We start from the raw sequence: 14,777 nt of genomic DNA on the forward strand, positions 1-14,777 counted from the left end.
CGTTTCATTATTCATTAATATATCATTTTTAATCAAATTCACTGTTTTAGGCCTCTTTGTACAACCCTTGTTGATCATAAATGATAATATTATTAATTATTAATAGTAATTGTAGAAAACTATTTAATTGAATTGACTGGGATTATTAATATATATATATTATTATTTTTTTTGCATTTTTTTAACTCAATCATTAATCCTTGTAACGATTTATTGAATTAGTATGCTAGTTAAATTGTATTTCCGTAATTAAAATAAATAAATAAATACATAAACTGTTATATATTATTTCGTTTATTAATAAATAAATACACCAATAAATACATTATTAAACAAATAATAATAATACACTAATTAATAAAGTAAACTACAAATAAATCATAACAATAAAAGCAAACAATAACAAAATATCGATCTAATTGTAGGCATTATTTTAGTTATGCAAATAACAAATAAATCAATAAATCAACTGTTGTGTTTAATATAAATTCATTAATTAATGATCATACAAATCATAATAGATCATTCACTGGCTGTATGTTTTGTGTATTATTGTAGTTGTATGTGAACAGGGTTGTAAATTGTTTAAATGTTTATTTTGTTTCTGTATTTAGTGAAAGTATGGTATATCTGTATATCCCCATTATGTACTGCTTTAATGATCAACTCCTCACCAGCAGGTGGCGGTAAAGCACCACGCCGTTGTTCTTCAACTGCCATAAGACCTGAGAGGAGGAGGAGGAAGAGGAAGAGGAGGAGGAGGAGGAGGAGGAGGAGGAGGACAGCAGGTAAACAAAAGGAGAAGCTTCAGTGGAGAGCTGATGTGTTGGGCTCTTCACCCTGAAGGAGGGTTGGATGAACAGCTAGAGGAGATCAGACTGGGATCAGACCTGCTGACCTGAGTCCTCACACAGGTAACGAGCTGTTGTGTGAGGGTCGTGGGGTCTGTCTGATCTTCTGGGGTCCTTAGAAGGTGTCTCTCGGCTCCTGGTGGTCTTCTAATGGTCTGTAATGGTCAGTAACTGAGACAGTAATCCTGATGGGTTGAAGGACAGTGATTTTAAAGTTCTGATGAGTTTCCAGGATTTTTTCAGAGCTGATACCTTTGATTGATCTCTAATCAGATCATTGATCACTTTCTTCTCATGAGTTTTCAGGGTCAGACAGTCTGTGTGTGTCAGAGGAGCAGATCTGAAGATGTCTGAAGGTGTTAAACAGGAGTGTGGGGAGGTCAGTGTGATGGAGGCGTCTGGACTGAAGACTGAGGATGAAGAAGAAGAAGAGGAGGAGGAGGAGGAGGAGGAGGAGGAGGAGGAGGCGGCGGCGGCGGCGATGGCGATGGAGATGCAGGAAGGTTGGTATGGAGAGATTCCTCACACAGATGATTGAGGACTCTCCATCATCCAACTCTGACAACCCTGGGAACGTTTTAATGGTCTAATGGTCTAATTAAATAAGCCTCAATATTGCAGTGCTGGATCTGAACTCTCCAGGGTGGTAGATCTCCAGGACCAGGCTTGATCAGCCCTGGGTTAACCACTCTGAAGGCTTCATTCTACTGCAGATTCTCTATTTTCTCCAAACGATGTTCTCAGTAGGAGGAAATGGAGAAAGCGCGGAGTACGACTGGGTAAACCAGGGCTGCTCCACCCTGGAAGAGTTCAGCTCCAGCACTGTTCCAGGCTGTAATATATGTAGATTCCCCTGAAGGCCTTCATTACCTGGGTCAGGTGTGTTGGATTAGGGTTGGAGCTGGACTCTGCAGGCTGGTAGATGTCCAGGACCAGGTTTGGACATCCCTGCACTGAAGCGTTCTATTGGTATTGCACTAGGGTACCAGATTTACTGCATTTAAAAAGATAATGTTCCTTAATCTCATATATTTCATATTGATCAATTAGTTTAATTCCGTTAATAAACAATAATTGTGTAGAAAAAAGGGCAAAATGAAACAAACAGACTTTGTGTTTATATTTATATATATATATATATATATATATATATATATATATATATATATATATATATATATATATATATATATAATGTGTGTGTATGTATATATGCATATATAACTTGAACAAGTATAAATTTAATGTATTATTAATAGCTTGATCTGTCTTTGTTTAATCTGAATGTCATTAATTATGAATTATTGGACTGCTGGTCGTCCAAATATTTATGACCCATACCTTCTTTTCTTTTTGTGGTAAAAATAGTATGCGAACACATTAAAGAGGAGCCTGAATCAGAGGAGGAGCCGCTGCAGAGAGACCGTGGCACCCAGAAATCTCCAAACAGCTTCAGTGACGCGTCCCGGCTGAAAGACGAAGGCCCGAGAATTCATACCGGGGCAGAACCCTTCACCTGCCAGCTGTGCGGGAAGGGTTTCAGCGCGGTGAGGGCTCTTAAGCGACACCTGGAAATGCACGAAGGAAAGAGACCCTATCAGTGCTCTCGGTGCGACTGGAGCTTTGCACGCTTCCCAGACCTCAAACACCATGAAAAGATTCATACTGGAGAAAAGCCGTTCAGCTGCTCCGAGTGCGGGAAGGGTTTTTTAAAAGCCAGCCGCCTCAAAGTCCACAAGATGCTTCACACCGGAGAGCGGCCGTTCACCTGCACCGGGTGCGGGAAGCAGTTCCTGCAAGCAAACAACCTTAAATCCCACATGAAAATTCATACCGGAGAAAAGCCGTTTCGCTGCTCCTTCTGCGGGAAGAATTTCCTGAGGTTGTTTGAGTATGAAATCCACACGATGATTCACCTGGAGAAAAAGCCCTTCACCTGCTCGGAATGTGGGAAAAGCTTCTCCCAGCTGACTCGCCTTAAAACCCACACGCTGATTCATACCGGAGAAAAGCCGTTCAGCTGCTCCCAGTGCGGCAAGGGATTCCCGACGTCCAAACACCTGAAAAACCATGCGCTGATCCACACCGGAGAGAAGACCTTCGCCTGCAGTCAGTGTGGGAAGAGCTTCAGCAATTCCAGTGGCCTCCGGAGACACAGGCTCATCCATGCTGGACACAAACCCCACCAGTGCTCCCAGTGCGAGAGGAGCTTCATACAGGTCTCAGACTTGAAAGATCACCAGAGGATTCATACTGGAGAAAAGCCGTTTGTCTGTTCTCAGTGTGGGAAGAGTTACACTTCTGCGAAGGGTCTGGCGTATCACATGCACATCCACACCGGACACAAGCCTCACCAGTGCTCCCAGTGTGGGAAGACCTTCATACGGCTCTCCAAGCTGAAGATACACCAGAGGACTCACGCTAGAGAGGAGCACGCAGCTACAGCTGAGGTAGATCTGCAGGCTTCATCGTGCAGTGTTCACACCGTGTGAAGGACAGCTGTGAGGAGAGACACTGGCAACATTATTATTATTATGATTATTATTATTATTATTATTATTATTATTATTATTATTATTATGATTTTAATGATTACATGCTGTTTTATGATGTACATGTTCTGGATACACTACTGTTCGCAGTGTTAGCCTGGCTTCTTACATTGAGCCTGTGACCCAATCTACACTACATGTCCAAATATTTATGGACACCCCTTCTAATGAATGCATTCATCTACTTTAATATGCACCCATTGCTGACACAGACACACACACACACAATCATCATCATCCAACATACTGACCTCACTAACACTCTCTCTTGTCACTGAATGCAATCAAATCCTCACAGCAATGTTCCTCCTCCAGAATCTAATAGAAAGTCTTCTTCTCTGGACAGTAGAGGCAGTCACTCCAACAGAAGCAGGATCAGCTCTTTAAAATACCCTTGATTTCAGAAGAAACAGGGAACGAATGAGTAGGTGTCCAAATACTTTTGTCCATTTAGTGTATATCCTACGTCAAGGGGTGGATCTACATATTAGGCAGTGAGTGAACAGTCGGTTCTTGAAGGTGATGAAGGTGATGAAGGTGAGGAAGGAGGAAAACACGCCTCATAACAGGACCGAAAGGATCTACTGCTGACGTTAGTCGTGGTGCTGGAGACCACAGCAGGACACCTTTAGAGGTCTTGTGGAGTCCAGGCCTTGATGGGTCAGGGCTCTTTGGAAAGCATAAGGGGGCCCTACAGTGGTTTTAATGTTATGGCTGATGGTGTACAGGACAGTGTGTATTGTATTTATTCACATAAAGTTTTTGGTCAGTCTCCGTTATTGAAATATGATCATTTTAGGTATTATTTTTTTATTTGTTAAAATTCTGAAATATGATATAGTCAGTAGTGGTGCTGGTCCATTGGTTGAGAGGGGCAAAATTAAATTGTAGGGGGCAAATATTGAATGTCCCATATATGGTATATATGGTGTGCCAAGTGTTTTCAACATCATAATACTACTAATAATAATAATAATTATAATAATAATAATAATATCATTAATAAGAATTCATTTTAATGTGTATAAAATAAAATATTAAGTGTGTATGCTGTTGTATTTATTTACATATATTTTTTGGTCAGTTTAATTTTTTTAAATATAGTGCCAAGTGTTTTTAACATAATAATAATAATAATAATTATTATTATTGTTATTAGTATTATATCATTAATAAGAATGAATTTTAATGTGTATCAAATTAAATATGAAGTGTATATGCTATTGTTTTTATTTACATAACATATGTCTATTTTTCTATTGATAAGTCTATTTTTTTTCAACATAATAATAATAATAATAATAATAATATCATTAATTTGTAATGTGTATATACTAGAATATATTGCATTTATTATTATACAGAATAATTCTTTTGTTGATTAATTATGAAATTAAATCGGTTTGTCTGCTTGTTTCCATATACAGTGATGTTCTAAGCTGGGCTGGGATGTGTTCTGGTGTTAGGGGCTTATTTACAGACCACCATGACCCCAAACACGATCATTACCTGCTCTGTAGAACCCAGGAACGTCAGCCCTGCAGCTCCACTCCAGTCCAGCTGAGGGCGCTAGCCCACCACGTTATTGACCCACAGCGGGAGGAAGAAGACGTGTACCGTCCAGGCTGGTGGGTCAGTGGATGCACCTGCAGATCCTGACCGTGTGTGTGTCCAGCAGGATGTCTGGTGTTAAAGAGGAGTGTGAGGAGGTCAGTGTGATGAAGGCTTCTGGACTGAAGACTGAGGAGGAGGAGGAGGAGGAGGAGGAGGAGGATGAGGATGAAGGAGGAGGTCAGTATGGGCTGATGAGGTCACTAACACACTTCAGTTAGTGCCCAGTTCAGGACCAGTCTCTGCTGGTCTTTAATGGTCTAGGTGGTGGAAAAGCTGCTCATCCAGATGAAAACACACCCTTTACTGGTTACACTGGTCAACCAGTTTAACTCCTGACCAGCATAGTGGATGTTTTCATCTGATTTTGATGGACTAGCTGGTCTACCAACTTGACCATAGCGGTTGGACTGTTTGGCAAAGCTGGTCAGACTGGTGGTCATGTTGGTCAAGCGCTAGACTGCTCAACATGACCAACTTGACCAAGCTGGTGGTCAGACTGGTTGGCTAGGTGGGTAAAGCTGGTCAGACTGGTCAATCAGCTTCATCAGGCTGGGTCAGGTTAGACCGACTGAGCCATCAAACCCAAGCAAAAACACAGTCTGTACTGGTGGAGAGCTAAACTGGCTGACCAGCATAACCAAACTTTGCATATTGGTCGATACCCGATACCGATCCGATACCACTGCTGAATAAATAACCGTAAACCTCACCATGAGGGTAAGACCTACGGCATCAGGGTTGACTTAAACATTACTAACACTGTAAAACAAAATATATCACTAACACACAGATATTTATATTTATATATATAATAACATACTAAATTGCTATTTATTTGTCACTAAAATAAACAGTTGTGCAGATCAAAGCATTCAAATAAAAACAATCAAAAATAAGTAGCTTCACTTTGTCAAACACACAAACAGTAATCAATCTGATTTTTAAATATTTACAATAATTCAAAATAAAATCTAGCAGCTGAATCTAAGAATAAATAAGTAACCTGGCCAAAGAAACAAGCAGCAATCAAACACTGCAAACATGTAAACATTTAGTTCAGTCTCACACCGACAGATTACAGTGAACTGATCGGTTCCATGGATCGGCCTAATTATCCGATATCAGATCCAGCTAATTTTGTTAACATCGGGACTGATATCTGATCCTAATATCAGATCGGTGCATCTCTAGTGTGAACATACTTGGCCAAGAAATCTGATTCAGATTCTGATTTAGATTTAGATTCTGATTCACATTCTGATTCACATTCTGATTCTGATTCACATTCTAATTCTGATTCACATTCTAATTCTGATTCACATTCTAATTCACATTCTGATTCTGATTCACATTCTGATTCACATTCTGATTCTGATTCACATTCTGATTCTGATTCTGATGTTTTCTAGTAACTAGTATCAGATCTGTAAAGCCACTCTGACGAGTCCCACTACCAGAACCCCATATCCTAAATCCTTCAGTTCTAAACAGTGTCTGTTACCATATGTTACCACTAATTTACACTGAATTTCTAACTGTAGAAACTGAAGCTGCAGACATCTCCACTGTAACTAGTAAAACCCTACATTATTATTATTATTATTATTATTATTATTATTATTATATTGCTATTCACCTCAATTTTAGATTCATATTCATATTATTTTATTAATATTATAGAGATCTAGAACTGCACATCTCCTAAATGCACATTACAGCTGGTCACATCACTATGGAGTAGTGTATGTATTATATGTAATATGTGGACCGGGCCTTTCTCACCGGTCAGCATCACACTGGTGAGGGTGAAGACCAGTGAAGGAGCAGCTCCTCTCAGATCTAACAGCAGGAAATGGAAGCTGTTCTTTCAGCCTGGGCTGTCTGAGTATTTCACGCTCGGTGTATTTACTGATGTACTCATGAGTACAATTACATTTACAATTACTTTATTCTCCTTACTGCAGAAGAGCTGCTACAGGAAGGCATTAAAGAGGAGGAGAGCCCGCATGCAGAGCCACGTCATCACCTCCAAACTCTGCACGGGACCAGCGTCAGCGAGGCCTCCCACCTGAGAATTCATGCTGGAGACCACCCGTTCACCTGCTCCCAGTGTGGGAGGGGCTTCCCCTCGGAGAGATCTCTGAAATATCACCTGGAGAAGCACGAAGGAAAGAGGCCCTATCAGTGCTCTCAGTGTGACTGGAGCTTCAAAAACGCCTCCTATTTAAGAAAACACGCAAAAACTCATACCGGAGAGAAGCCCTACGCCTGCCCTCGCTGCGGGAAGGCCTTCTTAAACTCCTTCAACTACAAAACCCACCTGATGATTCACACCGGAGAGAAGCCCTTCTCCTGCTCCCAGTGCAGCAAACAGTTTTCCCAAATGAACAACCTCAAAACACACATGAGAATTCATACCGGAGAGAAGCCTTTCAGCTGCACCCAGTGTGGGAGGAGCTTCACCACGTCAGACACCCTGAGCAGGCACATGTACGTACACAGCGGAAACAAACCCCACCTGTGCTCCCAGTGCGGGAGGAGCTTCATATTTCTGTTGGACTTAAAAGCTCACCAGAGAATTCATACCGGAGAGAAGCCTTTCAGCTGCACCCAGTGTGGAAAGAGCTTCGCTACCGCCAAGCGCCTGGCCTGCCACGCGTCCATACACACGGGACACAAGCCTCACCAGTGCTCCCAGTGCGGGAGGAGCTTCAAGCATTCCTCAAAGCTGAAAGAGCACCAGAGAATTCATACCGGAGAGAAGCCTTTCAGCTGTTCTCAGTGCGGGAAGACATTTTCAAGGTTATCCAGTCTGACTGTACACCTGAGAGTTCATACTGGAGAGAAGCCTTTCGTCTGCGCTCAGTGTGGAAAGAGCTTTAAGATCCTACATCATCTGAAGTCCCACCAGAGGAGGATGCACGGAAGCGCTTAGCGCGGTTAAAGCTTTAGCGCTTTTAGCTTAGCGCAGTTAAAGGAGACGTTCATCGGGAAATCGCAGGATCCCGATTGGTCTCAGAGCTCAGATTCAGTGGATCAGACGAGGCATGACGAGATCAGACGAGTGGATCAGATGCTAGGCTAATGTTGCTAAAAACACTAGACTTAGGCTGTCACCAATTAACTCTCTCTGTAAACACGCCCCCCAAATCCTCCAGTATGTGCTTCAATTAGATTAGACCTTCTCTACATGTCTAATCTAGAGCTGGAGCTGCTTCACCATCCTCGCTGCTCCACTCTCAGACTGGAGGAGCGCAGTGGGCGGAGTGATGCCACACACTGCGCTGAGGTGCAGGTGGGTCCGGTTCCTCCAGCGTTCCTCAGCTCTGTGAAGAAGGTTCTGTTTGGGGTTCTAGACTAAAGTCAGTCCCACCGTCTCCTAAACCACATCCATCTATAATGAAGATCTGGAGGAGCTCTGAGAGACGCACTGATTGGGACAGCAGCGTTAGCCTAGCTCACGTCAGTCGATTCTGATCTCTGAATCTGATCAGAGATCAATCAGGAGACTCTGATTGATCTACAGTGTGAGCTTTGATGGAATTTGAATAAACTGACTGAGCAGGGGGAGGTTCTCCAGCTCCGGTCATGCGGCCTACCTGCCCTGGAGGTCAACTACAGGACGAGGACTGAAGGTCTCGCTCTCCCAGTTAAGACACTTTTGGGAAACTGTGGCCCAGATCCATTCATGCAGCCTCTGATAGAAGACTATTATTATTATTATTATTATTATGTTAATAAATAATATCATCTCTGAGTCCTGTAGTCATATTTTGAGCATGTGACTGAGTGTCTGTGTTTTATTTGTATACACACTGTTAATAAATACACACATCATCACTCTGAATGATATAATTTGATCTGATGAAGGAGATATGAGGTAGAATGATAGACGAGCTGGTCATTTAGCTGGTCATACTGGTCAACCAGTGTGGTCAGGTTGGTCATACTGGTCAGTTTATTTGTTAACCTACCTGTTTCTAGGAGGGTTAGGGAAGGATAGTAGTTATATAATATTGTATATGTATATATGTACATTATTAATATTATTAAATGAATACACGTAGGATATTAAATAGTGCAGACGCAGCTCAGCCCCGCCCCTCCTGCCCTGTGATTGGTGGAGCGCTTGTTAGTTTGCATTGCTAGCCAATCCGAGCGCAGAGATCAGCTTTCACTCGATTATTATTTATCTGTAGTTTGCGTCCTGATTTATACTGATTTATAGCTGTAATTAAGCTCCTTAATGATGAATTAACCTGACCCTCGTGTTGGTAAAGCGAGTCTGGGTGTGCTGCGCTCCGGCCGGTAGGTGGCGCGCTCTCGGCTCCTGCAGCGCGCGGAGAAGAAGACCGGCTGGGAGGGCTCCTAAACAAAGCACGCGAGCAGCAGGTGAATATTAATAAACTGCAGATTATTTCATCATTTTACTGCGCTTTTATTCCTTTAATCCGTTCAGTTCGCTCCAGCGGATCTAAACTGATCGCTATTCATCTAAAAGTGGTGGATTAAAGCTTTATTGTGTGGATGTGTTTAGCTGCGCTGGGAGCTGGACCTTTAATCTGGCCACTTTATTAGAAACACCCCTTATTTACTGCTTCCACTCTCTGGCCACTTTATTGGAAACACCCCTTATTTACTGCTCCCACTCACTGGCCACTTTATTAGAAACACCCCTTATTTACTGCTCCCACTCACTGGCCACTTTATTGGAAACACCCCTTATTTACTGCTCCCACTCACTGGCCACTTTATTAGAAACACCCCTTATTTACTGCTCCCACTCACTGGCCACTTTATTAGAAACACCCCTTATTTACTGCTCCCACTCACTGGCCACTTTATTAGAAACACCCCTTATTTACTGCTCCCACTCACTGGCCACTTTATTAGAAACACCTACCTTGTGCTTCCACTCACTGGCCACTTTATTAGAAACACCTACCTTGTGCTTCCTCACTGGCCACTTTATTAGAAACACCTACCTTGTGCTTCCACTCACTGGCCACTTTATTAGAAACACCCCTACCTTGTGCTTCCTCACTGGCCACTTTATTAGAAACACCTACCTTGTGCTTCCTCACTGGCCACTTTATTAGAAACCCCTACCTTGTGCTTCCGCTCACTGGCCACTTTATTAGAAACACCTACCTTGAGCTTCCACTCACTGGCCACTTTATTAGAAACACCCCCACCTTGTGCTTCCGCTCACTGGCCACTTTATTAGAAACCCCTAACCTGTGCTTCCGCTCACTGGCCACTTTATTAGAAACACCTACCTTGAGCTTCCACTCACTGGCCACTTTATTAGAAACACCTACCTTGTGCTTCCGCTCACTGGCCACTTTATTAGAAACACCTACCTTGTGCTTCCACTCACTGGCCACTTTATTAGAAACACCTACCTTGTGCTTCCGCTCACTGGCCACTGTATTAGAAACACCTACCTTGAGCTTCCACTCACTGGCCACTTTATTAGAAACACCCCCACCTTGTGCTTCCACTCACTGGCCACTTTATTAGAAACCCCTACCTTGTGCTTCCACTCACTGGCCACTTTATTAGAAACACCCAACCTTGTGTTTCCACTCACTGGCCACTTTATTAGAAACACCCCTTATTTACTGCTTCCACTCACTGGCCACTTTATTAGAAACACCCCTTATTTACTGCTCCCACTCACTGGCCACTTTATTAGAAACACCTACCTTGTGCTTCCACTCACTGGCCACTTTATTAGAAACCCCTACCTTGTGCTTCCACTCGCTGGCCACTTTATTAGAAACACCCCTACCTTGTGCTTCCACTCGCTGGCCACTTTATTAGAAACACCCCTACCTCATGCTTCCACTCACTGGCCACTTTATTAGAAACACCTACCCTGTGCTCCCACTCACTGGCCACTTTATTAGAAACACCCCTACCTTGTGCTTCCACTCACTGGCCACTTTATTAGAAACACCTACCTTGTGTTTCCACTCACTGGCCACTTTATTAGAAACACCTACCTTGTGCTTCCACTCACTGGCCACTTTATTAGAAACACCTACCTTGTGCTTCCACTCACTGGCCACTTTATTAGAAACACCTACCTTGTGCTTCCGCTCACTGGCCACTTTATTAGAAACACCTACCTTGAGCTTCCACTCACTGGCCACTTTATTAGAAACACCCCCACCTTGTGCTTCCACTCACTGGCCACTTTATTAGAAACACCTACCTTGTGCTTCCACTCACTGGCCACTTTATTAGAAACACCTACCTTGTGCTTCCACTCACTGGCCACTTTATTAGAAACACCTACCTTGTGCTTCCACTCACTGGCCACTTTATTAGAAACACCTACCTTGTGCTTCCGCTCACTGGCCACTTTATTAGAAACACCTACCTTGTGCTTCCGCTCACTGGCCACTTTATTAGAAACACCTGCCTTGTGCTTCCGCTCACTGGCCACTTTATTAGAAACACCTACCTTGTGCTTCCACTCACTGGCCACTTTATTAGAAACCCCTACCTTGTGCTTCCACTCACTGGCCACTTTATTAGAAACACCCCTACCCTGTGCTTCCACTCACTGGCCACTTTATTAGAAACACCCCTACCCTGTGCTTCCACTCACTGGCCACTTTATTAGAAACACCCCTACCCTGTGCTTCCACTCACTGGCCACTTTATTAGAAACACCTACCTTGTGCTTCCGCTCACTGGCCACTTTATTAGAAACACCTACCTTGTGCTTCCACTCACTGGCCACTTTATTAGAAACACCTACCTTGTGCTTCCGCTCACTGGCCACTTTATTAGAAACACCTACCTTGAGCTTCCACTCACTGGCCACTTTATTAGAAACACCCCCACCTTGTGCTTCCACTCACTGGCCACTTTATTAGAAACCCCTACCTTGTGCTTCCACTCACTGGCCACTTTATTAGAAACACCCAACCTTGTGTTTCCACTCACTGGCCACTTTATTAGAAACACCCCTTATTTACTGCTTCCACTCACTGGCCACTTTATTAGAAACACCCCTTATTTACTGCTCCCACTCACTGGCCACTTTATTAGAAACACCTACCTTGTGCTTCCACTCACTGGCCACTTTATTAGAAACCCCTACCTTGTGCTTCCACTCGCTGGCCACTTTATTAGAAACACCCCTACCTTGTGCTTCCACTCGCTGGCCACTTTATTAGAAACACCCCCACCTTGTGCTTCCACTCACTGGCCACTTTATTAGAAACACCTACCTTGTGCTTCCACTCACTGGCCACTTTATTAGAAACACCTACCTTGTGCTTCCACTCACTGGCCACTTTATTAGAAACACCTACCTTGTGCTTCCACTCACTGGCCACTTTATTAGAAACACCTACCTTGTGCTTCCGCTCACTGGCCACTTTATTAGAAACACCTACCTTGTGCTTCCGCTCACTGGCCACTTTATTAGAAACACCTGCCTTGTGCTTCCGCTCACTGGCCACTTTATTAGAAACACCTACCTTGTGCTTCCACTCACTGGCCACTTTATTAGAAACCCCTACCTTGTGCTTCCACTCACTGGCCACTTTATTAGAAACACCCCTACCCTGTGCTTCCACTCACTGGCCACTTTATTAGAAACACCCCTACCCTGTGCTTCCACTCACTGGCCACTTTATTAGAAACACCCCTACCCTGTGCTTCCACTCACTGGCCACTTTATTAGAAACCCCTGCCCTGTGCTTTCACTCACTGGCCACTTTATTAGAAACCCCTGCCCTGTGCTTCCGCTCTCTGTTGAGGTTATGTCTCGGGCCTCTTCCGCAGTTGCTGAGCGGTCGTAGCGGTGCTGAAAGTGGACCTCAGTGTCGGGCTGCAGTTATAACCTCATCATGAGCGGCTTGGGTTTCTTCACCCAAGCGAAAGAGGAGGACCGGCGGTGGACAGATGGAGAGAAAACCAGAAAGAAGGAGAGAGGTGGAGCTACGCTGACCGGAGACGAGGCCAAGGAGTTCTACCAGAGTCTGATTGGAGGGGAGGGTGGAGAAGGTCGGAAGGAGAACAAGGTGGAGAGAAGACGGAGAGGAGTGAGAGGTGAAGACCCAAACCCATCCTGCCTACAGCAGTTTAGCCCCACCCTTTGTTCTAACTCTGAGCTACGACTGTTGGCCTGTTTTTCTAGCACGAGCTGGAGGTCCACATAGAAGATGCTCAGGAGGCAGCGCAGCGCCCCCCGCTGGCCAGGTGGAGGCTGTGTCTGAGCGTGATGGCCACTGGCTGCTCCGCTGTGCTCAGGACGGAGACCTGCGGGCGCTGACGGAGCTGCTGGACCGCGGCTGTGACGTGAACTTCCGTGACGGGTTCTTCTGGACGCCGCTGATGTGTGCCAGTCACTCCGGGCAAAGGGAGGCCGTCCGGCTGCTGCTGACCAGAGGGGCTGCCTGGGTGGGGGTCGTGGACATACAGGTGAGGCACCGCTGGCCTGGGCAATATAGCGAAGGTTGGAGCGCCCCCTGTTGTTTGTGGATTACAAATTCCTCTCTCTCTCTCTCTCACACAGGGAAGAGATGCTCGATCGCTCGCGCTTCAGGCTGGTCATCAGGACGTGGTAGCGGAACTGGACCAGTTCAGCGTCACACAGAACTCACACACACCTTCTGAGAGCACACACAGGTTTGAGAGTCCAGAATGACGTTAACATCATATTAATTAATTAATTAATAATCCATGAATGTAACCGGTGTGTATTGTTTCCCCCTGCAGTCCCAGTCCTCAGTGGTGTGCGGTGTGTGAGGTGAGCTACACTGACCGTGCCGACTCCCACGCGGCGTCCACTCTGCACCAGTTCAGCCTCAAGCGTCCACCCGCCGCCCCCCACTACTGCCTTCCCGAGTCCAGTGTGAGCTACAGGATGATGCTTAGCTCAGGGTGGGACCCCCACCGCGGCCTGGGACCCTCTCACTCCGGCCGGAAACACCCCATCGGCACCGTGCTCAAGAGAGACCATGGCGGGCTTGGGTTTGGGCGGCCACAGAGGTCAAAGGTCACTCACTTTGGTGCCAAAGACCCTCAGGCGGTGCGCAGGACGGAGCGTAAAGACCGAGTGCAGAGGAGAGAGAGGGGGGCGAGCCTCAGTGTCAAAGAGATGAAGAGGAGGGAGGAGAGAGAGAGGAGCTGGGAGAGGAATTTCCGGAGCTCGTTCAACATCGACGCCTGAACTGTGACCCTCTGGACTCTGTTCGTTTTTAATTCAGGAAAACTGGACCAGTCAAATGTTTAGGGACGCCTGTAGGTTTTAAAACTGTCCATTCATCACACAGCAGATTAGCCCCACCCCTTCAGCCTTCAACAGTATATGGGACATAGTAAATAGGCCGACCAATCAGAACAGAGCTGGTTTCTATATATCAGTGTTACAGTTACATACACTCTCTCTTAAGGGATAAAGAGAGGTTGGTGTATGACCTGTGGGTGGATGCTGTAAGAGTAGTGGACAGTGGTAATTAGGTCAGTGACAGCCCTTTATCAGACTCCTCTCCTAAAAAGATAATCTGCCCTCCTTTCTGCCCACTTCCGTCACACACAGGCCAGCTGGATCTGAGATCAGGGTTTATGGTGTTTGTGAGCTGTTATAAGATGGACTTTGGATTGTTTTAGCTTTTACAGCACATACTCTTCTCACGCTCTGAGTACCTCTCTGAGGACACGCCCACACAGGCCTGTTTCTGAACCTGTTTAATTAATAAAGACCACAGACCTCGTTCTCTATTCTGCCTAACAA

At 44.8% G+C, this 14,777-nt stretch overlaps 2 protein-coding genes across 4 annotated transcripts; both read left to right on the plus strand.

The window, feature by feature from the left end:
- The first annotated feature begins 1,331 nt into the window (after positions 1-1,331).
- On the plus strand, positions 1,332-8,774 carry LOC140536226 (uncharacterized). 2 transcript variants are annotated; one of them, XM_072657949.1, is made up of 3 exons: positions 1,332-1,354; positions 2,220-3,282; positions 7,193-8,774. In XM_072657949.1, exons 1-3 carry the CDS (start codon positions 1,333-1,335, stop codon positions 7,950-7,952), a joined length of 1,845 nt encoding a protein of 614 aa, XP_072514050.1. In that variant the 5' UTR covers position 1,332; the 3' UTR covers positions 7,953-8,774. The 2 variants fall into 2 exon arrangements, with proteins under 2 accessions (XP_072514050.1, XP_072514049.1); XM_072657948.1 differs by lacking the exon at positions 7,193-8,774 and adding an exon at positions 4,831-5,151 and having other exon boundaries at positions 2,220-3,301.
- Positions 8,775-9,358: 584 nt separating this feature from the next.
- Positions 9,359-14,777, plus strand: gpank1 (G patch domain and ankyrin repeats 1). Of its 2 annotated transcripts, XM_072657950.1 has the most exons (5): positions 9,359-9,409; positions 12,824-13,090; positions 13,179-13,462; positions 13,557-13,669; positions 13,760-14,777. In XM_072657950.1, the coding sequence occupies exons 2-5, from the start codon at positions 12,889-12,891 to the stop codon at positions 14,211-14,213; spliced, it is 1,053 nt and encodes a 350-aa protein (XP_072514051.1). In that variant the 5' UTR covers positions 9,359-9,409; positions 12,824-12,888; the 3' UTR covers positions 14,214-14,777. The 2 variants fall into 2 exon arrangements, with proteins under 2 accessions (XP_072514051.1, XP_072514052.1); XM_072657951.1 differs by lacking the exon at positions 9,359-9,409 and having other exon boundaries at positions 12,568-13,090.

The sequence above is a fragment of the Salminus brasiliensis genome, chromosome 15 (genome assembly GCF_030463535.1).
Source record: "Salminus brasiliensis chromosome 15, fSalBra1.hap2, whole genome shotgun sequence".
In the NCBI taxonomy this organism is placed as follows: Eukaryota; Metazoa; Chordata; class Actinopteri; order Characiformes; family Bryconidae; genus Salminus; species Salminus brasiliensis.